At 40.0% G+C, this 26,044-nt stretch overlaps 2 protein-coding genes across 2 annotated transcripts; both read left to right on the top strand.

Moving 5' to 3' along the window:
• Positions 1-7,056: 7,056 nt before the first annotated feature.
• On the top strand, positions 7,057-12,812 carry LOC311145973 (GTPase IMAP family member 7-like). Its single transcript, XM_084182380.1, has 3 exons — positions 7,057-7,135; positions 8,983-9,021; positions 10,730-12,812. Exons 1-3 carry the CDS (start codon positions 7,108-7,110, stop codon positions 11,638-11,640), a joined length of 978 nt encoding a protein of 325 aa, XP_084038506.1. The 5' UTR covers positions 7,057-7,107; the 3' UTR covers positions 11,641-12,812.
• Positions 12,813-19,796: 6,984 nt separating this feature from the next.
• On the top strand, positions 19,797-25,543 carry LOC311145975 (GTPase IMAP family member 9-like). The gene is made up of 3 exons (XM_084182382.1): positions 19,797-19,875; positions 21,711-21,749; positions 23,453-25,543. The coding sequence occupies exons 1-3, from the start codon at positions 19,848-19,850 to the stop codon at positions 24,361-24,363; spliced, it is 978 nt and encodes a 325-aa protein (XP_084038508.1). The 5' UTR covers positions 19,797-19,847; the 3' UTR covers positions 24,364-25,543.
• Positions 25,544-26,044: the final 501 nt, after the last annotated feature.

Genomic DNA, 26,044 nt, shown 5'->3' with positions numbered 1-26,044 from the left:
AACGCCTTAGCAGAGACATAAACGCAAAGACATAAACACAGAGAAAGAGAGTTGGGAAAGTACAGAGAAACACAGATCTTATTTTGAAATGATTTGGCAGTACAGTAGTAGTGGCGTTCCACAAATAGTGCCTGGTAGTGTAATTTGGTCAAAATGTAACTATTTATTTAACCTAATTGTAACATTTTGTCATAAAGAGCACATGTTCAACTTAATAACATGACATATTATGCTTGATGCAATCAGTTTTCCACCACAAAACACTAGAAAATGGCCAAATAGAGTAGAACCACCTCCCCTGCTTTTACACGATGGTTTGACTATTAGATGTTCAATGTTTCTTTAGATAAATAAAAAAAAAGTAATCGTTTTACCATATTCAAACGAGAGTTCAGTTCAAGTTACATGGTTGACCTTGAACCTGAGAGACCAATGTAAATTAACCGCTAATCACAATAAATAAAAAGAAACCTTCAGGAATTACTTCCCCAAAGAAAGGAAATTACTTTTTACAATGATAGTGAAAACTTGGGGGGAAATCGTGGCATTAAGTGGGTTAAAATCTTCCTAGAAGTTGGACAAACGTGACCTGGGACATGCCTAAATTGGGATTTTGAGAGAAAACAAAAACACACTGCTATTGGAATTTTTAGTTAGACATGTACCGTGTGTGATCCAACTGTTGTGTTTTATAAAAATGTACAAACATTATGTCGTTGACTGACCCAGTAATAGTGACTGTTTTAGGTAGGCCTGTAATGAGGTAAACATGGGTGGGTCTCTTTTCCTGTGTGGTTAGTGAGTGTGGTGTTGTTATTGTTTGGTTCTGAGGGTTGGAGAGAGCTGGGTGGCATAAAGTCTTAGAATGTATTTTTTGTTAATGTCGAGTGTTTCCTTAAAAAAAAAAGGTGTATTTTCTATGTTGGGGGGTGGGGGGTGGGGGGTGGGGGGTGGGGGGGGTGGAGAGAGAGAGAAGGATGGGGGAGGGAGATAAAGGGACATTGTGTGACCTAAAAGCATTAACCTCTACGGGATCGGTGTCCCGTATACGGGACGGTTGAGCTAACGTGCGCTAATGTGATTAGTATGACTGTTGTAAGTAACAGCAAGCTTTCCAGGACATACAGTGGGGAAAAAAAGTATTTAGTCAGCCACCAATTGTGCAAGTTCTCCCACTTAAAAAGATGAGAGGCCTGTAATTTTCATCATAGGTACACGTCAACTATGACAGACAAATTGAGAATTTTTTTCTCCAGAAAAGCACATTGTAGGATTTTTAATGAATTTATTTGCAAATTATGGTGGAAAATAAGTATTTGGTCACCTACAAACAAGCAAGATTTCTGGCTCTCACAGACCTGTAACTTCTTCTTTAAGAGGCTCCTCTGTCCTCCACTCGTTACCTGTATTAATGGCACTTGTTTGAACTTGTTATCAGTATAAAAGACACCTGTCCACAACCTCAAACAGTCACACTCCAAACTCCACTATGGCCAAGACCAAAGAGCTGTCAAAGGACACCAGAAACAAAATTGTAGACCTGCACCAGGCTGGGAAGACTGAATCTGCAATAGGTAAGCAGCTTGGTTTGAAGAAATCAACTGTGGGAGCAATTATTAGGAAATGGAAGACATACAAGACCACTGATAATCTCCCTCGATCTGGGGCTCCACGCAAGATCTCACCCCGTGGGGTCAAATTGATCACAAGAACGGTGAGCAAAAATCCCAGAACCACACGGGGGGACCTAGTGAATGACCTGCAGAGAGCTGGGACCAAAGTAACAAAGCCTACCATCAGTAACACACCACGCCGCCAGGGACTCAAATCCTGCAGTGCAGACGTGTCCCCCTGCTTAAGCCAGTACATGTCCAGGCCCGTCTGAAGTTTGCTAGAGTGCATTTGGATGATCCAGAAGAGGATTGGGAGAATGTCATATGGTCAGATGAAACCAAAATATAACTTTTTGGTAAAAACTCAACTCGTCGTGTTTGGAGGACAAAGAATGCTGAGTTGCATCCAAAGAACACCATACCTACTGTGAAGCATGGGGGTGGAAACATCATGCTTTGGGGCTGTTTTTCTGCAAAGGGACCAGGACGACTGATCCGTGTAAAGGAAATAATGAATGGGGCCATGTATCGTGAGATTTTGAGTGAAAACCTCCTTCCATCAGCAAGGGCATTGAAGATGAAACGTGGCTGGGTCTTTCAGCATGACAATGATCCCAAACACACCGCCCGGGCAACGAAGGAGTGGCTTCGTAAGAAGCATTTCAAGGTCCTGGAGTGGCCTAGCCAGTCTCCAGATCTCAACCCCATAGAAAATCTTTGGAGGGAGTTGAAAGTCCGTGTTGCCCAGCGACAGCCCCAAAACATCACTGCTCTAGAGGAGATCTGCATGGAGGAATGGACCAAAATACCAGCAACAGTGTGTGAAAACCTTGTGAAGACTTACAGAAAACGTTTGACCTGTGTCATTGCCAACAAAGGGTATATAACAAAGTATTGACAAAACTTTTGTTATTGACCAAATACTTATTTTCCACCATAATTTGCAAATAAATTCATTAAAAATCCTATAATGTGATTTTCTGGATTTTTTTTTCTCATTTTGTCTTTCATAGTTGACGTGTACCTATGATGAAAATTACAGGCCTCTCTCATCTTTTTAAGTGGGAGAACTTGCACAATTGGTGGCTGACTAAATACTTTTTTGCCCCACTGTATTACAGTGAAAAATAGACCATGCTATTGTTTGAGGACAGTGCACAACAACAAAAAACGTATCACGGCAACTGGTTTGATACATTCACCTCTGAAGGTAAATAATGTACTTACATTCAGTAATCTTGCTCTGATTTGTCATCCTAAGGGTCCCAGAGATAAAATGTAGCAGTTTTGTTTGATAAAATCCATTTTTATATTCAAATGTAGGAACTGGGTTCTACAGTTTGAACCCCTGCTGTCTCTGGCTCCACACCCACCCCGCCCGGCCATCTAGATGTGTGAAAGTTAGTGTATAAGCTAATGACCCATCATGTATGACATTCCTGGGAGTGTGTAAACTAAAATTTTGTATTACCATATCATTTTTGTATGTTCTCTATAATAATAATAATAATATGCCATTTAGCAGACGCTTTTATCCAAAGCGACTTACAGTCATGCGTGCATAAATTATTATTATTTTTTTTTTTATTTTTTTTTTGTGTATGGGTGGTCCCGGGGATCGAACCCACTCTATAGTTATGTACTTGAAAATGTATCAATTGACCAATTCGGCACATTTGGGCAGACTTGATACAAAATAGTCCATTATTGCAATGCTTCACTGGATCAATCTGAAACTTCGCACACACACTGCTGCCATCTACTGGCCAAAATCTAAATTGCGCCTAAACTGCAATATTATATTGTGGCCTTCCTCTTGCATTTCAAAAATGATGGAACAAAAAAATAAAAAAATACGCATGTTGTTTTGTTTGTGTTATCTTTTACCAGATCTAATGTGTTATATACTCCTACATTAAATTCACATTTCCACAAACTTCAAAGTGTTTCCTTTCAAATGGTATCAAGAATGTTGATATCCTTGCTTCAGGTCCTGAGCTACAGGCAGTTAGATTTGGGTATGTCATTTTAGGCGAAAATTGAAAAGCAGGGTCCGATCCTTAAGAGGTAAAAAAAAACATATGAAAAGGCAGAGGCTGTTTGTGGATCTGAAGGTAAACACTCCATTCCACCCTCCCCCCTCCCCCACGAAGCCTCTTCCCCAGAACTGAAGATCCGAGTCACTTTCTGCGCATGTGTTTCTTTACCTCTACTTTACGCACACATTTTTGTGGTCACTCTCCCTTCAAAGTCAAATCAAGTTGTTTTCGTCACATGCTTCGTAAACAACAGGTGTAGGCTAATGTCACGGTTTCGGCCGAGGCTGCCTCTCTCCCATGTTCGGGCAGGCTTCGGCGTTCGTTGTCTCCGGAATACTAGCTGCCACCGTTGTGTGTTTCATGTTCGTTTGCTTTTGTCTGATTGTTGTCACACCTGTTTTCATTTAGTGTCATTAGTGTCCTATTTAGTTCTCGTTGTGTTTGTCAGGTGTTGTGTGTTATTGATTTTTGTCTGTCGTGTGTAGGGCTGATGTTCGCTATTTCGCTCGGTTGAGCTTCCCTCCACTGCGTGGAGTGTTTACGCACCTGTGTAGTGCGCATTTGTTTTGTTCGCCTTCGTGCGTTATTTCACCTACGGGCAAGTGTTCTCGTTATTTCCTTGTTGGAGAGTTACTAAAGTCTGTTGGACTATACTTCGGTGTCCTGCGTTTGATTCCACCACTACACCCACCTACAGCACGCGTGACAGCTAACAGTGAAATGCTTACTTACGGGCCCTTCCTAACAATGCAGAGAGAAAGAAAATAGAGAAATAATAGAAAAGTAAAACACATAACAATAAAAGTAATAATAAGTACACAATGAGTAACAATAACTTGGCTATATACACAGGGTACCAGTACCGGTCGAAGTGCAGGGGTACGAGGTAATTGAGGTAGATACAGTGGGCTCCAAAATTACTGGCACCACTGACTGGCAATGTACAAACAATACTTAAAAAAATATAAACAATATAATTATAGAGATAAACTCAAAATACCAACATGTGAGAAATACTGTACTATATTAATGTTCCAATGGAACCCACCAAAATCATTTTTATTTATTTAATTAAAAATCAATGTCCTCCAAATCAAGGTTTCACAATTAATGGCACCCTTAAAGATTATTGTAAATAACATCTACCAAAATTAAACCAGGAATTAAATTCCACTTATTTAAGTTGATCTAAGTCTTAAGGAACTATATTGAGCCAATACATCACTTCCTGTTTCACTAGGGTATAAAAATGAGGTAACACGCATGCAATATCCCTTTGTCATCCAACACCATGAAGAAAACAAAAGAAATGGCAGTTCAAAAGAGACAGATGATCGTAGACCTTCATAAATCTGGTGGCTACAAGAAGATCCACAAACGATTGAATATATCACTGAGCACTGTCAGGGCAATTATAATAAAATAAAAAAAAAGATATGGAACAGTTGAAAACCTCACGGGTAGAGGACACAAATGCATTTTGCCCCCCCAGGATAGGGAGGAGGATGGTGAGAGAAGCAACACAATCCCCAATAATCACTGTGAAAGAATTGCAGACCTTGGTGGCGTCTTGGGGTCAAAAAGCACCATCAGACGCCACCTCCACAACCACAGGCTCTTTGGAAGGGTTGCCAGAAGAAAGCCCTTTCTGACCCCAAGACACAGAAGCAAGCGCTTGGAGTTTGCCAAACATCATTTAAATTATGACTGGAAGAAGGTGCTTTGGTCAGATGAGACCAAAATGGAACGTTTTGGTCAGATACAGCATCGGCATGTTTGGCGTCGAAACAGAGATGCATACAAGGAGAGGCACCTCATACCCACGGTGGAATATATGGTGGTGGGTCAGTGATGTTTTGGGGCCGTTTTAATTCCAGAGGGGCACTGGTTAAGATTGATGGCATAATGAATTCCACCAAGTTTTTTCTCACCCATCTACACAGAATACCCCAATGACAAAGTGAAAACATTGTTTAGAAATTGTTTCAAATGTATTGAACGTGAAATACTGAAATATCTCATTTACATAAGTATTCATACCCCTGAGTCAATACATGTTACACCTGTGAGTCTTTCTGAGTCTCTAAGAGCTTTGCACACCTGGATTGTACAATATTTGCACATTATTATTTTTAAAAGTCTTCAAGCTCTGTCAAGTTGGTTGTTGATCATTGCTAGACAGCCATTTTCAAGTCTTGCCATAGATTTTCAAGCCAATTTAAGTCACAACTGTAACTTGGCCACTCAGGAACATTCAATGTCACCTTGGTAAGCAACTCCAGTATATAAATGACCTTGTGTTTTAGGTTATTGTCCTTCTGAAAGGTGAATTTGTCTCCCAGTGTCTGTTGGAAAGCAGACTGAACCAGGTTTTACTCTAGGATTTTGCCTGGGCTTAGATCTATTCTGTTTATTTTTATCCTAAATAACTCCCTTGCCAATGACAAGCATCCCCATAACATGATGCAGCCCACCACCATGCTTGAAATATGAAGAATGGTACTCAGTGATGTTTTATGTTGGATTTGCCCCAAACGTAACGCTTTATATTCAGGACATAAAGTTAATTCTTTGCCACATTTTCTGCAGTTTTACTTTAGTGCCTTATTGCAAACAGGATGCATGTTTTGGAATACATTTATTATGTACAGGTTTCCTTCTTTTCACTCTGTCATTTAGGTTAGTATTATGGATTAACTACAATGTTGTTGATCCATCCTCAGATTTCTTCTATCACAGCCATTCGTCACTATTGGCCTCTTGGGGAAATCCTTGAGCAGTTTCCTTCCTCTTCAGCAACTAGAATCACTATTATCACACAATGTATGTCCATACAATGTATTATGTGATTTATTAAGCAAATTTTTACTCCTGAACTTATTTAGGCTTGCCATAACAAAGGGGTTGAATACTTATTGGATAGGCTCTCTGCAAGGTTTTGTACAGCTTACCTATCATATGAATATCATTTTCTGACTCAAATAGGGTTCCCTCAAGATTGCTCTGATGTCCAAAAGATTTAAAATAGAAATGTCTTGATATGAAACGTTTAAGTTGCATGTATTTGAAAATATCTACATTGTTCAATCCAAAATTGCACGAGAGATCTGTGTTGATGTGTCATCATTAAGGATAAAAAGGAGGAGGAAGACAAAGATGATGAAGATGATGATGATGATGATGTTGATCATGTTGATTGTTGTAAAAAATTATTACTAAGATGTTAGGACTATGAAATAAACCTTGTCAACATCAAGTGTTCACAAAACTGAAACTAAAACCTCTGCTTTGCACATATTTGTCTCTCTGCACCTGCATTGAAACACGGGGTTGGCCACAATAACGTCACATGCCAGTTCTGATACCATACAGTATATCTATAGAGGAAGGAATGAGGTAGAGTCACATCCTTCATTATTATTACCTTGGTGTGTGAAGAATATCGGAGATAAAGAATGGCTGAGAGAATGGCTGAGGACGAGAGTGAGTACTGAACAGCAACTGTACATAATAAATATTTACATTTCGCAATATTATCAGTGTTAAACTGTATCAATGTCGTCAATGGTTCCACATGTACTGAACTGAATGGTTTAAATGGGATCTCTTATATTGAGCATAAAACAGAGCCTAAAGTCAAGCCAGGACATGTTCAACTTATCTGATTCTGAGTATTGCCATGTGTAATGTATTTAAAATGTAATAAGATTTTATTCATGTTTTTTTTGTTTTGTTTTTTACAATACAAAACATACACCTACGACAACATACAGACGCACACAAACATCATCTACATCATCCCTGCACAGACCCACCTGCTCACATCCCCATATTCAGCGCCCGTATCACAGTCCGCAACATGGCCTCAAACTTCACCGTTTTGTTTCTCTCCGTTGCCCACGTTTTTTTTTTCAACATATAGATAATAAAGCATTGACCTTTCCATTGTGTTTATGATGGAGGATTCGTTTTTTCAAGATGATTGACGAGAAAAGTATCGCCCAACACATCCGGTATTTCACTGCACCCTCATATGCCATGTCTTGAAATATGCAGACAGACACATTAAAAGTACATTTGCATTGTAATACTTATTGAGTCATTGTTAGTTTTACACTTAAGACATAACTCAGCCGTTGTGCTGTAGAATTTGTGAATGTTGCCTCTTCTGTAATGAATTATATACATTAGTTTATACTGGATTAAGCAACATTTTCGTTAACTGTAATTTCGTTAGTTTTTTCTAGCATTCCCTCTATCTTGTGCCAATATCTTTTTAAGTCTTGGTTCCAGTAGTTTATATATTTTTTCTAAGAGATTGTCAGTTGGATAGGCTCTCTGCAAGGTTTTGTACAGTTTACCTATCATATGAATATCATTTTCTGACTCATATAGGGTTCCCTCAAGATTGCTCTGATGTCCAAAAGATTTCAAATAGAAATGTCTTGATATGAAACTTTTAAATTGCATATATTTGAAAATATCTACATTGGTCAATCCAAAAATTGATTTTTAATTCTGTCTTGGAAATAAATGTATTTCCTGTTACCAAGTCATTTACGGTTTCTATACCTTTAGTTTTCAATGTGGACCAATTTATCGGTGAATTCTGAAAAGCTATCCAAGGATTGTTCCATAGGGTTGTGTTTTTATGGAGTGATATTGGTTCTTGTAGAATACGTTTCATTTTCTTCCATATTGTTTTAGTGTTATTAGCTATGAAGTCGGTAATGTTCTTAGCTTTATCCTTTGAAAACAGATGCATGAAAATATTCTGTGGATGAGCATGCGCATCTTTAATATGTACTCATTGTTCCTCTTTAGTGCATTTAATGATATGTCGCAAGTAAAAGCCCTGGGAGGCGAGTTGATACAATTCCAAGTCTGGAAGGTTAAAACCACCCTCTGACGTAGGAAGATGTAAATTTTTCCTTTTTAGTCTATGAGTTTTATTTGCCCATATAAAGTCTGTTATAACCGAGTATACTTTTTTAAATAATGTCCTAGGTGGGGTAACTGGTATTACCGAGAACAAATATAAACACTTTAGAAGCCATGCCATTCTGAAGAGGTTTATTCTACCTGTAAGATATACTGTATGGGAAGATTGTTCCATTTAATTACATCTGCTTTCATATTGTTGAGTGATGGATAAAGTTATCTTTATATATGTGTTGTTTGTTGTCACTTATTAAGCATCCTATGTATTTTATATTTGTTGTGATCCACATAAAGGATTGCTGTAGATAATGAGTTATTACTTTTATTTTTCCTATTGCCATTATATAAAAAATGTCTCATTGTGTATTATTTTGTCTTACACCATTCAGTTGTTCCCTTGGTAGACCAAGACAAGACCTCCTCTACAGGTGAGTAGATTAATCTCCAAAAACACCACCCCAGATTATAAGGACTTTCATATTTTCCATTGCCATCAACTGAGCAGATTCAGATCTATGCTCAATCTACAGTACATTCGGAAAGTGTTCAGATCCCTTGACTTCTTCCACTTTGTTACGCTACAGCCTTATTCTAAAATGGATTTTTTTTTAAAAATCCACATCTACACACAATATCCCACAATGACAAATGTATTAAAATAAAAGATAGAAATACCTTATTTACATAAGTATTCAGACCCTTTTCTATGAGACTCGAAAATGAGCTCAGGTGCATCCTGTTTCCATTGATCATCCTTGAGATGTTTCTACAACTTGATTGGAGTCCACCTGTGGTAAATTCAATTGACTGGACATGATTTGGAAAGGCACACACCTGTCTATATAAGGTCCCACAGTTGACAGTCCATGTGAGAGCAAAAACCAAGTCATGATGTCAAAGGAATTGTCCGTAGAGCTCTGAGACAGGATTGTGTCGAGGCACAGATCTGGAGAAGGGTACCAAAAAATGTCTGCAGCATTGAAGGTCCTCAACAACACAGTGGCCTCCATCATTCTTAAATGGAAGAAGTTTGGAACCACTAAGACTCTTCCTAGAGCTGGCCGCCCGGCCAAACTGAGCAATCGGGGGAGAAGGGCCTCGGTCAGGGAGGTGACCAAGAACCGGATGGTCACTCTGACAGAGGTCCAGAGTTCCTCTGTGGAGATGGGAGAACCTTCCAGAAGGACAACCATCTTTGCAGCACTCCATCAATCAGGCCTTTATGGTAGAGTGGCCAGATGGAAGCCACTCCTCAGTAAAAGGCACATGACAGCCCGCTTGGAGTTTGCCAAAAGGCAGCTAAAGGACACTCAGACCATGAGAAACAAGATTCTCTGGTCTAATGAAACCAATATTGAACTCTTTGGCCTGAATGCCAAGTGTCATGTCTGGAGGAAACCTGGCACCATCACTACGGTGAAGCATAGTGGTGGCAGCATCATGCTGTGGGGGTGCTTTCAGCGGCAGGGACTGGGAGACTAGTCAGGATCGAGGGAAAGATGAACGGAGCAAAGTACAGAGAGGTCCTTGATGAAAACCTGCTCCAGAGCGCTAAGGACCTCAGACTGGGGCAAAGGTTCACCTTCCAACAGCACAACAACCCTAAGCACACAGCCAAGACAACGCAGGAGTGGCTCCGGGGGACAAGTTTCTGAATGTCCTTGAGTGGCCCAGCCAGAGCCTGGACTTGAACCCAATCGAACATCCCTGGAGAGACCTGAAAATAGCTGTGCAGCGACGCTCCCCATCCAACCTGACAGAGCTTGAGAGGCTCTGCAGAGAAGAATGGGAGAAACTCCCCAAATACAGGTGTGCCAAGCTTGTAGCGTCATACCCAAGAACACTCAAGGCTGTAATCGCTGCCAAAGGTGCTTAAACAAAGTGCTGAGTAAAGGGTCTGAATACTGAATATTTCCGTTTTTTTTATTTTTAAACTAAACTCCTGTTTTTGCTTGTCATGATGGGGTATTGTGTGTAGATTGATGAGGGGAAAAAAAACAATTTAATACATTTTAGAATAAGGCTGTAACATAACAAAATGTGGAAAAAGTCAAGTGGTCTGAATACTTTCCGAATGCAATATAAGGAAGCATAAAACAACAGAACACCTTTATGTGAACAGTCCTATCTTTTTAGATGTGTTTAGGATAGTTCTGGTGGGTAAGACTGGAGCAGGGAAGAGTGCAACCGGAAACACCATCCTGGGGAAAAAGGTGTTTGAAGTGGACCCCTCCCTTAATTCTGTGACTGACAAGTGTCAAAAAGAAATGGGAGAGGTTTGTGGGATGCGGGTGCATATCGTTGACACTCCAGGCATCTTCGATACAGCGAAGACGGATGAGGAAGTGAAAAAGACAATAGAGGAGTGTGTCAACATGTCTGTCCCGGGCCCCCACACATTCCTGCTGGTGATCAGGCTCGGGGGGAGGTTCACGGAGGAGGAGAAGAACGCCGTGAAGTGGATCCAGAAGAACTTTGGAGAGGACGCCTCCTTATACACCATCTTGCTGTTCACCTGTAAAGACCAGCTGATGGGGAAAGAAGTGGACAACATTCTGAAAGAGTGCAAGGAGCTCCAGAAAGTGCTGAACGTCTGTGGGGGCAGATATCACTCGTTCAATAACAACGACGATGATGATCCGGCTCAGGTCACAGGCCTTCTGAAGAAGATAAAAGACATGGTGGAGTTTTGTGGAGGAGATTACTACACCAATGAGATGTACAAGAAGGCTCAGGAAAAGATCAGAGAGGACGAGGAGATGAGGAGAGCTGAGGAAGAAAGGCAGAAGCAGGAGCAGGAAAGAATGATAGAGCAAAGAATAAGAAGGCAGGGGGAAGAGAAGGGGAGAAGAAAGATAATGTTCTGTTTGTTATTGGCTTTTGCAATTCTGTTAATCATAGTAGGGGGGTATATACTAGGTCATGTAAGGGGAACAGTGGGAAATGCTATTGGAATACCATTAATTCTTGTAGGAGTCGTAATGGCAGGTGTCATGATAGCTATGATTTTCAAGACACAAAGAAGTGGAGCTGACACACATGTGTAACATTGGGCCTGGTCCAGACAGATCTGAAACCTGGCGCCTATGAACCTAATGAGAGCCAGTCGGAGTTGAGCCCTTGCAGCTTTGGTTTAGCGAATTTAGAATTATAATGAATTTCTTTGGTCCACATTAATTTTTCCAACAACACAAGTAATCAACTGCAAAATCAGACAACCCCATAGTAGAATAGTTCACCTATTCAATTGGTCAGCTTGTCGCATTCTATGTGAGAAAATAATATTTATCTTGAGGCGCTTTCAAATTGAGTGCCACAAGGAGAGAAACATGCATGCCCAGTCATTACACAACAGTCAGCGTTGATGGCTACTGTTAAAAGAGGAGGATCACAGCTTTCTAGTGCTTTTACATTTATTTTTCAACTCCAGAAAATGTGTGAAATGCACACTTTTAAAACCTGAATTTTTAGCCGCAGCAACCAATGGCGTTGAATGGATAGCGGAGACCGATGCTAAATGTAACTTGACTGAGTGCCAGTGGAATGTTTTTTGGGGACATTCAATTCATCAATATGTTGCTAACTAGCAATAAGATACGGTTTATAGTTTGTGACCTAGCTAATGATATAGCCACTATGCTGCATCAGTTGGGCTACAGGTAATACTTGTTATTGATAAATAGCACACCTGCTTGATAATATGGACCAATATGTTATTGGCAAATTTCTGGAGGGGGTATTTATATATTAGATGGTGTCAGAATAATTGTATTTTCATTCATTTTGGAGTAGAATGTCCTTTTGAAAAAGTCACCAGAACGGACCTTCGCTCTACAAAACATTTTTTAGGTCCCTCTGCGACCTAGCCATCATTGCTACAAAAAATCCAGGGAAACACTGACCAACGATGTTTTAGTTGTTACAGCTTGGATACTTACTTTTGTTTACCACTATGTTCGATTATTCTTTAATCCTTTACCAGTGCCTTCATTTTAATAAAATAATAATGAACATATTTTGGGTGTAGAAGCTTAAATAGCAATGAAGTTACCAAGTAAACATCCCTGTGTGCAAATAGTTTAGTAAAAACAGGAATTCATCATTATTTTTTAACAAAAGGGAATTATGAACATGTTTGTAACTTTAGCTGAATTTCCAGTGGACTATGTTTCATATATCTAGTTGCAAATGGTTAAAAACAAATAAAAAGTGAAACTGTTTCTGTTGTCTCCTGTGTAAAACTCCTGCTACTGAGCTTTCAGGGGTCAAGATAGGTCCCTGTCCAGGTCAAAAGGTCAACATTGGTGACAGTTCTATTCTGTCCCCAGGTGTAGCCTTGATGTAGTTGTAGCCAGGATTAAGGGTACACCATTGAACATTCAAGGCCAGATGTGGGTAGCTTTCACTGCCGTTACAGGTGGCCATACAACAAAAACAAAACACCTAGAAACTCCATCCGAGCATCACTGTGTTGTTACTGATGTCTGTTGAAGCAAAATAAAGGAGATAAAAGGAGGATGTTGATTGTTTTTCAAAACTTTACAGTTTTTCCTCAATGGCGTAGAAGCATTTTTAGGAACTGTGATTAAATGTACCTATGGCAGCACAACAATGTTCTGATGCTTTAAATACATTTTCAGAATGTCTTGCCTTTGTACCTGGGCTGAACTTTCGCAAAACTTTAAATACAATTAATACAATCAATTAATACAAAATTAACTGTCAAGTGTTTTGTTCACAGAATACTAAACACGTTGTTTTCATCAGCAGAGAAAAGGTTGCAAATGTGTTCACTGTTTCCGGCAGTCAGTAAATACTACTGCACAAAATTGTAAATGGCTTTATCAGCAGTAGGCCTGATACAGGTAAAATATAGGGAAAGATCTAAGCAACTGACTAATTTCTAAGATTTTTTACAACATTGCAGAGAATGCAGAAATGCAAAGAATAAAGTTGAGTCTTAAGTCATCATCTCCAACATCACAGAGCTTTGCTTTGGTTTGTGTTGAGGCCTATACATTCATATCAGTTGTGTTCCTCCACTGTATTCACCTTTCCTTCAATTATTTTGTGGATTGTGTTTCTGCTTTAATGGAAAGTCTACAAACCTATGAGCAGACAAGCCTATCTACTGAAAACATGGAATTGGATTATGATGATACCAGTGAATGAATCCTGCACACAACGTGTGTATGACATTTTTTGGTGAAATATGCTTAAAAAGGAGAGTAATTACCCATAATTCTGCACCTTTTGATATTTGTATTTAAAATTTTCATGATTTAGTGACTGCAAAGAAAATCTAGTGATCTACTGGGATTTTGTAAAAGACTGACTAAGTATTGATGAATTTATTAACGTTTTGAGAAGGCCGTTTCAGTGTCCCCAATGATGAAATTGGGGAGGGGACTGTGGATCTGTCTCCGTCCTTTAGTACATTCGTACGTTAGTCGCAATATTTCATACAGCACCAGCCCGATTTTGACGAAACTTATGTGAACGATGCGTCTTGCCATAGATATCCGGCATTTACAAAATTACACTGATTGGTCAGACGGTGGCGCTATAACAAGAGATTTAAAATGCTACCTTTGAAAGGTCACGCCGCTCACCCCGTTTGACCTTAAGTCATGAAATTCAGTACAAAGGTCCTTCTACTCATAAAGGAATACATTTTCCTCAGGGACCCATGATGGATATTCAGGCATTTTGAATTTTGTGAAAAACACTTAAAACGCTACTCTTCTGGCCCCCGAATGACCGATCTGCACAAAACTTTATATGTGGCATCTATGGACAGTGGTCTCTCAATGCAATATTTTCCAGACTAGTACCTATAAGCATTCACGTGGGCGTGGTCTGGCACATAACTGCATATAAATCAGTGGTCTGGCACATAACTGCATATAAATCAGTCAAGGATATTCTTATTGTAACAAAATTCGGTACTCGTGTTGCAAACACTGTCAAGACTCAACATATAACATTCATATCGACCACACGGTGGCGCTATAACGGGCACGTTTATATCTCTTGGTCTGTTTGACTCAGTAATGAAATGGCACACATGCTCAGGGATATGAGTCTAGCTAACCCACGTGATATGTCAGACACTATTGGCCTGATTTTGATGAATCTTGGGTGAATGTGTCTTGCCGTAGAGATCCGCCATTTACAAAATTATACTGATTGTCCCAAGGGGGGGCTCTGCATCATTCGTGGGTGACGACATGTTTGCTGTTGCCTTGGTTTAAAAATCAATTCACTGTTTTGCAAAAGGCCACAGAGTTCTGTGTCTTGTGAAAAACGTTTTGAAAATTGACATTGTTTGGTTCAATGCTTGTACGCGATTGAGAAAAACTAACAATGAATGTTCACACTATAAAAGTTAAACTAAACTCTACTCTGTACAGGTTCTGGGCTAAACATGTGGTTGGATAATGCCACATCTTGTGCAAGCACAGCATACCTCCCACTCTATAAGCACACACTGCTTATACAAAATATGTGAGTGAGGGATGCTCGTATACTTCATCGTTATAGTGTTTTAAATATCAGTGAAAAGTGTGAGCAAAAAAAGTCCACACAGACTAGAAGAAAGGTTGCATTTTAGTGTAGCAGTGGTTTTATTCAGTAGTCCCTTATGCATCTGAGAATGAAATATTAAAAAAGTAAACTTGTTAAATTATGAATTCCTTATTTGGACTCAAGGAACACAAGAACACATTAATACATTAATACATTTTTTTTCTCTGAACGAAAACCAAGCTATATCCAGTTTTCACGGACATTAAGTTTGAGTGGTATTTCTGTGTAAATGGGTATCCATTTCCCCAAAAAATACTCTGATCTATTCAAGTCACCAATACTCACTCACACAACATGGATAAAATTCAAATGAACCAATTAATGCATACTTCCTTTTCCTCGGTCAGTGAGAATATATTTGCATTGCAGTGAAAAGAGCCATGGACGGATTTTAAACCATAGAAAAGACAAAGAAATACAGAGGGCAGTTGATAAGCGCAAACCCAAGAATGTGAAGGATCTTGAAAGGATCTGCATAGAGGAATGGTCCAAAATCCCTCCAAATGTGTTCCTTAACCTTGTCAAACATTACAGGAAAAGACTCCATGCTGTTATCCTTGCCAGAGGTGGTTGCACTAAGTACTAAATGAGGAGTGCCAATAATTATGAAACCTTGATTTTGGTGACATTTATTTTGAATTAAATAATTGTATGATTTTGGTTGGTTCCATTGAAATATTAATAAAGTACAGTATTTCTCACATGTTGGTATTTTGAGTTTAATTATATTGTTTATATTTTTTAAAGTATTTTTTAAAGTATTTTTTTAAAACCTGCCCTGTTCGGGTAGGTTTCGCCGTTCGTGGTACCGCTTGCCATGCGGTAGCAGAGAGAACAGTCTATCCAGCCACACTAGTCTGGAGTCTTTGACAACTTTTAGGGCCTTCCTCTGACACCGCCTGGTATAGAGGTCCTGGATGGCAGGGAGCTCAGCCCCAGTAATGTACTGGGCCGTACGCACTACCCTCTGTAGCACCTTGCGGTCGGATGCCAAGCAGTTGCCATACCAAGTGGTGATGCAGCCAGTCAATATGCTCTCGATGGTGCAGCTGTAGAACGTTTTGAGGATCTGAGGGCCCATGCCAAATCTTTTCAGCCTCCTGAGGGGGAAGAGGCATTGTCGTGCCATCTTCACGACTGTGTTGCTGTGTGTGGGCCATGATAGATCCTCAGTGATGTGGATGCCGAGGAACTTGAAGCTCTCGACTTTCTCCACTACAGCACCGTCGATGTGAATGGGGGCGTGCTCTGCCCTCCGTTTCTTGTAGTCCACGATAAGATCCTTTGTCTTACTGACGTTGAGGGAGTGGTCGGTGTCCTGGCTCCACACTGGCAGGTCTCTGACCTCCTTCCTGTAGGTTGTGATCAGTTGATTAGTCCTGTCACCGTTGTGTCGTCTGCAAACTTAATGATGGTGTTGGAGTTGTCTCTGGCCATGCAGTCGTGGGTGAACAGGGAGTACAGGAAGGAACTAAGCACGCACCCCTGAAGAGCCCCCGTGTTGATGGTCAGCGTGGCGGATGTGTTGTTACCTACCTGGGGGCGGCCCGTCAGGAAGTCCAGCATCCATTTGCAGAGGGAGGTGTTCAGTCCCACGGTCCTTAACTTAGTGATGAGCTTGGAGGGCAATATGGTGTTGAACGAACGCTGAGCTGTAGTGAATTAACAGCATTCTCACATAGGTGTTCCTCTTGTCCTGGTGGGAAAGGGAAGTGTGAAGTGCAATAGCGATTGCGTCATCTGTGGATCTGTTGGGGCGGTATGCGAATTGGAGCGGGTCCAGAGTGTCTGGGACGATGGCGTTGATGTGAGCCATGTCCAGCCTTTCAAAGCATTTCATGGCTACAGATGTGAGTGCTATGGGGAGATGCGTGGTTCAGTGTTGTTTGCCTTGAAGCATAAAAGGCACACGAGAGAAAACTGTGACCATTCACACAATCATCCTAAAATCCCATTAAAAGATGGTGGTGTTTTTTTGTCTCACAGAAACGTTATATGCTATTATATTCGGTTCTGTTAAGCAGAGACTGTGCGTAAAGTAGAGAATCCTGCACATTTGCAGAAGCTTCAGAATTTTCAGCTGTCGGGAAGAGGGTTCCAGAGAATTCAGATCGGCAGCCAAAGAAAGACTGTGCTCTCCCAGTATCTGCCTGCACACACCCTCCTCCTCTCCTGTCTTCACCATGCAGGACAACACCATGCAGGACAATAAGCAGTACTGCAAGGCTGTTATGGGTTTAGGTATTCTTTTGTTAATTAGGGTGCCACATTTCTTAAATGTAAACAAATGATCTAAATTCCTACGCTTTTGCTTGTAGGTGTGGATAGTTGTGCACCTTTCTGTCCAATTTCTGGGACCCTTTTTAGATCACAGCTGCCTGACCAAGGGGGCGCAGACCAACATTACAGAGTCAGAGGGCTATGTACTGTATGAGGACCAGGAAGACAGAGAGGCCCAGGGGGACGCAGACCAGAGTCTAATGACTGACCTTTCCTGTAAACAAGCTCCTTTACTAGAGAAAAATACTTCACCTCTTTCTGATCTCTTTGGTTTCAAAGAGCTGTGGTGTTTAAATTGCAGAAAAACAACAACTAAAAATGACATTGAGCGTCACCGACCATCCAGTCCATCACACAATACTGCATGACAATACTGCATGACGTACCACACCAAACAAGAAATCCTCCGCCTTCTGAAGACTGCATCAAAAGTAATTGTGCTACCTGTGGAACAGTGCTTCAACAGTAGTTACATCAAGAGCATGAACAGACTGGCATCAAAAATCTCCACTGACCCCAACCATGTCCTCCACTCAGAATTCAAAGTCCTGCCCTCAAAAAGACGCTACAGAGAACCACTATGCAAAGTAAACCGATACAAGAACTCATTCAACCTCCAGTCAATCAAACTATTGAACTATGGGGTCAGATTAGGAAAAAGACCTAGACACCAGACACTGCTACATGATTTAAATCCTTCCTGATGTGATTCCTGATATGTGATGTTCTTTTATCACTTGTATAGTCCCCAACCGTCTATACAGTGCCTTCAGAAAGTATTCATACCCCTTGACTTATTCCACATTTTGTTGTTACAGCCTGAATTCAAAATGAATTAAATTGATTGATAGATGTTTTTTCTCACCCATCTACACAGAATACCCCAATGACAAAGTGAAAACATTGTTTAGAAATTGTTTCAAATGTATTGAACGTGAAATACTGAAATATCTCATTTACATAAGTATTCATACCCCTGAGTCAATACATGTTACACCTGTGAGTCTTTCTGAGTCTCTAAGAGCTTTGCACACCTGGATTGTGCAATATTTCCACATTATTATTTTTAAAAGTCTTCAAGCTCTGTCAAGTTGGTTGTTGATCATTGCTAGACAGCCATTTTCAAGTCTTGCCATAGATTTTCAAGCCAATTTAAGTCACAACTGTAACTTGGCCACTCAGGAACATTCAATGTCACCTTGGTAAGCAACCCCAGTGTATAAATGGCCTTGTGTTTTAGGTTATTGTCCTTCTGAAAGGTGAATTTGTCTCCCAGTGTCTGTTGGAAAGCAGACTGAACCAGGTTTTACTCTAGGATTTTGCCTGGGCTTAGATCTATTCTGTTTATTTTTATCCTAAATAACTCCCTTGCCAATGACAAGCATCCCCATAACATGATGCAGCCACCACCATGCTTGAAAATATGAAGAATGGTACTCAGTGATGTTTTATGTTGGATTTGCCCCAAACATAACGCTTTATATTCAGGACATAAAGTTAATTCTTTGCCACATTTTCTGCAATTTTACTTTAGTGCCTTATTGCAAACAGGATGCATGTTTTGGAATACATTTATTATGTACAGGTTTCCTTCTTTTCACTCTGTCATTTAGGTTAGTATTATGGATTAACTACAATGTTGTTGATCCATCCTCAGATTTCTTCTATCACAGCCATTCGTCACTATTGGCCTCTTGGGGAAATCCTTGAGCAGTTTCCTTCCTCTTCAGCAACTAGAATCACTATTATCACACAATGTATGTCCATACAATGTATTATGTGATTTATTAAGCAAATTTTTACTCCTGAACTTATTTAGGCTTGCCATAACAAAGGGGTTGAATACTTATTGGATAGGCTCTCTGCAAGGTTTTGTACAGCTTACCTATCATATGAATATCATTTTCTGACTCAAATAGGGTTCCCTCAAGATTGCTCTGATGTCCAAAAGATTTAAAATAGAAATGTCTTGATATGAAACTTTTAAGTTGCATGTATTTGAAAAAATCTACATTGTTCAATCCAAAATTGCACGAGAGATCTGTGTTGATGTGTCATCATTAAGGATAAAAAGGAGGAGGAAGACAAAGATGATGATGATGATGATGATGATGTTGATCATGTTGATTGTTGTAAAAAATAATTACTAAGACGTTAGGACAATGAAATAAACCTTGTCAACATCAAGTGTTCACAAAACTGAAACTAAAACCTCTGCTTTGCACATATTTGTCTCTCTGCACCTGCATTGAAACACGGGGTTGGCCACAATAACGTCACATGCCAGTTCTGATACCATACAGTATATCTATAGAGGAAGGAATGAGGTAGAGTCACATCCTTCATTATTATTACCTTGGTGTGTGTAGAATATCGGAGATAAAGAATGGCTGAGAGAATGGCTGAGGACGAGAGTGAGTACTGAACAGCAACTGTACATAATAAATAGTTACATTTCGCAATATTATCAGTGTTAAACTGTATCAATGTCGTCAATGGTTCCACATGTACTGAACTGAATGGTTTAAATGGGATCTCTTATATTGAGCATAAAACAGAGCCTAAAGTCAAGCCAGGACATGTTCAACTTATCTGATTCTGAGTATTGCCATGTGTAATGTATTTCAAATGTAATAAGATTTTATTCATGTTTTTTTTGTTTTGTTTTTTACAATACAAAACATACACCTACGACAACATACAGACGCACACAAACATCATCTACATCATCCCTGCACACATCCCCATATTCAGCGCCCGTATCACAGTCCGCAACATGGCCTCAAACTTCACCGTTTTGTTTCTCTCCGTTGCCCACGTTTTTTTTTCAACATATAGATAATAAAGCATTGACCTTTCCATTGTGTTTATGATGGAGGATTCGTTTTTTCAAGATGATTGACGAGAAAAGTATCGCCCAACACATCGGGTATTTCACTGCACCCTCATATGCCATGTCTTGAAATATGCAGACAGACACATTAAAAGTACATTTGCATTGTAATACTTATTGAGTCATTGTTAGTTTTACACTTAAGACATAACTCAGCCGTTGTGCTGTAGAATTTGTGAATGTTGCCTCTTCTGTAATGAATTATATACATTAGTTTATACTGGATTAAGCAACATTTTCGTTAACTGTAATTTCGTTAGTTTTTTCTAGCATTCCCTCTATCTTGTGCCAATATCTTTTTAAGTCTTGGTTCCAGTGGTTTATATATTTTTTCTAAGAGATTGTCAGTTGGATAGGCTCTCTGCAAGGTTTTGTACAGTTTACCTATCATATGAATATCATTTTCTGACTCATATAGGGTTCCCTCAAGATTGCTCTGATGTCCAACAGATTTCAAATAGAAATGTCTTGATATGAAACTTTTAAATTGCATATATTTGAAAATATCTACATTGGTCAATCCAAAATTGCTTTTTAATTCTGTCTTGGAAATAAATGTATTTCCTATTACCAAGTCATTTAGGGTTTCTATGCCTTTAGTTTTCAATGTAGACCAATTTATCGGTGAATTCTGAAAAGCTATCCAAGGATTGTTCCATAGGGTTGTGTTTTTATGGAGTGATATTGGTTCTTGTAGAATACGTTTCATTTTCTTCCATATTGTTTTAGTGTTATTAGCTATGAAGTCGGTAATGTTCTTAGCTTTATCCTTTGAAAACAGATGCATGAAAATATTATGTGGATGAGCATGCGCATCTTTAATATGTACTCATTGTTCCTCTTTAGTGCATTTAATGATATGTCGCAAGTAAAAGCTCTGGGAGGCGAGTTGATACAATTCCAAGTCTGGAAGGTTAAAACCACCCTCTGACGTAGGAAGATGTACATTTTTCCTTTTTAGTCTACGAGTTTTATTTGCCCATATAAAGTCTGTTATAACCGAGTATACTTTTTTTAAAATAATGTCCTAGGTGGGGTAATTGGTATTACCGAGAACAAATATAAACACTTTAGAAGCCATGCCATTCTGAAGAGGTTTATTCTACCTCTAAGATATACTGTATGGGAAGATTGTTCCATTTAATTACATCTGCTTTCATATTGTTGAGTGATGGATAAAGTTATCTTTATATATGTGTTGTTTGTTGTCACTTATTAAGCATCCATATGTATTTGATATTTGTTGTGATCCACATAAAGGATTGCTGTAGATAATGAGTTATTACTTTTATTTTTCCTATTGCCATTATATATAAAAATGTCTCACTGTGTATTATTTCGTCTTACACCATTCAGTTGTTCCCTTGGTAGACCAAGACAAGACCTCCTCTACAGGTGAGTAAATTCATCTCCAAAAATACCACCCCAGATTATAAGGACTTTAATATTTTCCATTGCCATCAACTGAGCAGATTCAGATCTATGCTCAATCTACAGTACATTCGGAAAGTATTCAGATCCCTTGACTTTTTCCACTTTGTTACGCTACAGCCTTATTCTAAAATGGATTTTTTTTTAAATATCCACATCTACACACAATATCCCACAATGACAAATGTATTAAAATAAAAGATAGAAATACCGTATTTACATACGTATTCAGACCCTTTTCTATGAGACTCGAAAATGAGCTCAGGCGCATCCTGTTTCCATTGATCATCCTTGAGATGTTTCTACAACTTGATTGGAGTCCACCTGTGGTAAATTCAATTGACTGGACATGATTTGGAAAGGCACACACCTGTCTATATAAGGTCCCACAGTTGACAGTCCATGTGAGAGCAAAAACCAAGTCATGATGTCAAAGGAATTGTCCGTAGAGCTCTGAGACAGGATTGTGTCGAGGCACAGATCTGGGGAAGGGTACCAAAAAATGTCTGCAGCATTGAAGGTCCCCAACAACACAGTGGCCTCCATCATTCTTAAATGGAAGAAGTTTGGAACCACTAAGACTCTTCCTAGAGCTGGCCGCCCGGCCAAACTGAGCAATCGGGGGAGAAGGGCCTCGGTCAGGGAGGTGACCAAGAACCGGATGGTCACTCTGACAGAGGTCCAGAGTTCCTCTGTGGAGATGGGAGAACCTTCCGTCAATCACTCCATCAACCACTCCATCAATCAGGCCTTTATGGTAGAGTGGCCAGATGGAAGCCACTCCTCAGTAAAAGGCACATGACAGCCCGCTTGGAGTTTGCCAAAAGGCAGCTAAAGGACACTCAGACCATGAGAAACAAGATTCTCTGGTCTAATGAAACCAAGATTGAACTCTTTGGCCTGAATGCCAAGTGTCATGTCTGGAGGAAACCTGGCACATCACTACGGTGAAGCATAGTGGTGGCAGCATCATGCTGTGGGGGTGCTTTCAGCGGCAGGGAGACTAGTCAGGATCGAGGGAAAGATGAACGTAGCAAAGTACAGAGAGGTCCTTGATGAAAACCTGCTCCAGAGCGCTAAGGACCTCAGACTGGGGCAAAGGTTCACCTTCCAACAGCACAACAACCCTAAGCACACAGCCAAGACAACGCAGGAGTGGCTCCGGGGGACAAGTTTCTGAATGTCCTTGAGTGGCCCAGCCAGAGCCTGGACTTGAACCCAATCGAACATCCCTGGAGAGCCCTGAAAATAGCTGTGCAGCGACGCTCCCCATCCAACCTGACAGAGCTTGAGAGGCTCTGCAGAGACGAATGGGAGAAACTCCCCAAATACAGGTGTGCCAAGCTTGTAGCGTCATACCCAAGAAGACTCAAGGCTGTAATCACTGCCAATGGTGCTTCAACAAAGTGCTGAGTAAAGGGTCTGAATAGTGAATATTTCCGTTTTTTTAATTTTTAAACTAAACTCCTGTTTTTGCTTGTCATTATGGGTTATTGTGTGTAGATTGATGAGGAAAAAAAACAATTTAATACATTTTAGAATAAGGCTGTAACATAACAAAATGTTGAAAAAGTCAAGTGGTCTGAATACTTTCCGAATGCAATGTACTTCTCTAAGGAAGCATAAAACAACAGAACACCTTTATGTGAACAGTCCTATGTTTTTAGATGTGTTTAGGATAGTTCTGGTGGGTAAGACTGGAGCAGGGAAGAGTGCAACCGGAAACACCATCCTGGGGAAAAAGGTGTTTGAAGTGGACCCCTCCCTTAATTCTGTGACTGACAAGTGTCAAAAAGAAATGGGAGAGGTTTGTGGGATGCGGGTGCATATCGTTGACACTCCAGGCATCTTCGATACAGCGAAGACGGATGAGGAAGTGAAAAAGACAATAGAGGAGTGTGTCAACATGTCTGTCCCGGGCCCCCACACATTCCTGCTGGTGATCAGGCTGGGGGGGAGGTTCACAGAGGAGGAGAAGAATGCCGTGAAGTGGATCCAGAAGAACTTTGGAGAGGACGCCTCCTTATACACCATCTTGCTGTTCACCTGTAAAGATCAGCTGATGGGGAAAGAAGTGGACAACATTCTGAAAGAGTGCAAGGAGCTCCAGAAAGTGCTGAACGTCTGCGGGGGCAGATATCACTCGTTCAATAACAACGACGATGACGATCCGGCTCAGGTCACAGGCCTTCTGAAGAAGATAAAAGACATGGTGGAGTTTTGTGGAGGAGATTACTACACCAATGAGATGTACAAGAAGGCTCAGGAAAAGATCAGAGAGGAGGAGGAGATGAGGAGAGCTGAGGAAGAAAGGCAGAAGCAGGAGCAGGAAAGAATGATAGAGCAAAGAATAAGAAGGCAGGGGGAAGAGAATGGGAGAAGAAAGATAATGTTCTGTTTGTTATTGGCTTTTGCAATTCTGTTAATCATAGTAGGGGGGTATATACTAGGTCATGTAAGGGGAACAGTGGGAAATGCTATTGGAATACCATTAATTCTTGTAGGAGTCGTAATGGCAGGTGTCATGATAGCTATGATTTTCAAGACACAAAGAAGTGGAGCTGACACAAATGTGTAACATTGGGCCTGGTCCAGACAGATCTGAAACCTGGCGCCTATGAACCTAATGAGAGCCAGTCGGAGTTGAGCCCTTGCAGCTTTGGTTTAGCGAATTTAGAATTATAATGAATTTCTTTGGTCCACATTAATTTTTCCAACAACACAAGTAATCAACTGCAAAATCAGACAACCCCATAGTAGAATAGTTCACCTATTCAATTGGTCAGCTTGTCGCATTCTATGTGAGAAAATAATATTTATCTTGAGGCGCTTTCAAATTGAGTGCCACAAGGAGAGAAACATGCATGCCCAGTCATTACACAACATTCAGCGTTGATGGCTACTGTTAAAAGAGGAGGATCACAGCTTTCTAGTGCTTTTACATTTATTTCTCAACTGCGAAATGCACACTTTTAAAACCTGAGTTTTTAGCCGCAGCATGGATTAGCTGTTTTAGCGCTCACCAATGGCGTTGAATGCATAGCGGAGACCGATGCTAAATGTAACTTGACTGAGTGCCAGTGGAAATTTTTTTGGGGACATTCAATTCATCAATATGTTGCTAACTAGCAATAAGATAAGGTTTATAGTTTGTGACCTAGCTAATGATATAGCCACTATGCTGCATCAGTTGGGCTACAGGTAATACTTGTTATTGATAAATAGCACACCTGCTTGATAATATGGACCAATATGTTATTGGCAAATTTCTGGAGGGGGTATTTATATATTAGATGGTGTCAGAATAATTGTATTTTCATTCATTTTGGAGTAGAATGTCCTTTTGAAAAAGTCACCAGAACGGACCTTCGTTCTACAAAACATTTTTTAGGTCCCTCTGTGACCTTGCCATCATTGCTACAAAAAATCCAGGGAAACACTGACCAACGATGTTTTAGTTGTTACAGCTTGGATACTTACTTTTGTTTACCACTATGTTAGATTATTCTTTAATCCTTTACCAGTGCCTTCATTTTAATAAAAATAATAATGAACATATTTTGGGTGTAGAAGCTTAAATAGCAATGAAGTTACCAAGTAAACATCCCTGTGTGCAAATAGTTTAGTAAAAACAGGAAATTCATCATTATTTTTTAACAAAAGGGAATTATGAACATGTTTGTAACTTTAGCTGAATTTCCAGTGGACTATGTTTCATATATCTAGTTGCAAATGGTTAAAAACAAATAAAAAGTGAAACTGTTTCTGTTGTCTCCTGTGTAAAACTCCTGCTACTGAGCTTTCAGGGGTCAAGATAGGTCCCTGTACAGGTCAAAAGGTCAACATTGGTGACAGTTCTATTCTGTCCCCAGGTGTAGCCTTGATGTAGTTGTAGCCAGGATTAAGGATACACCATTGAACATTCAAGGCCAGATGTGGGTAGCTTTCACTGCCGTTACAGGTGGCCATACAACAAAAACAAAACACCTAGAATTAGTACATTCGTACGTTAGTCGCACGCAATATTTCATACAGCACCAGCCCGATTTTGACTAAACTTATGTGAATGATGCGTCTTGCCATAGATATCCGGCATTTACAAAATTACACTGATTGGTCAGACGGTGGCGCTATAACAAGAGATTTAAAATGCTACCTTTGAAAGGTCACGCCGCTCACCCCGTTTGACCTTAAGTCATGAAATTCAGTATGAAGGTCCTTCTACTCATAAAGGAATACATTTTCCTCAGGGACCCATG

Source organism: Coregonus lavaretus (assembly GCF_964263955.1).
Source record: "Coregonus lavaretus genome assembly, chromosome: 18".
Taxonomy (NCBI): Eukaryota; Metazoa; Chordata; class Actinopteri; order Salmoniformes; family Salmonidae; genus Coregonus; species Coregonus lavaretus.
Note: the sequence above shows the minus strand (reverse complement) of the source record. Positions and strands in the feature narration are given on the sequence as shown.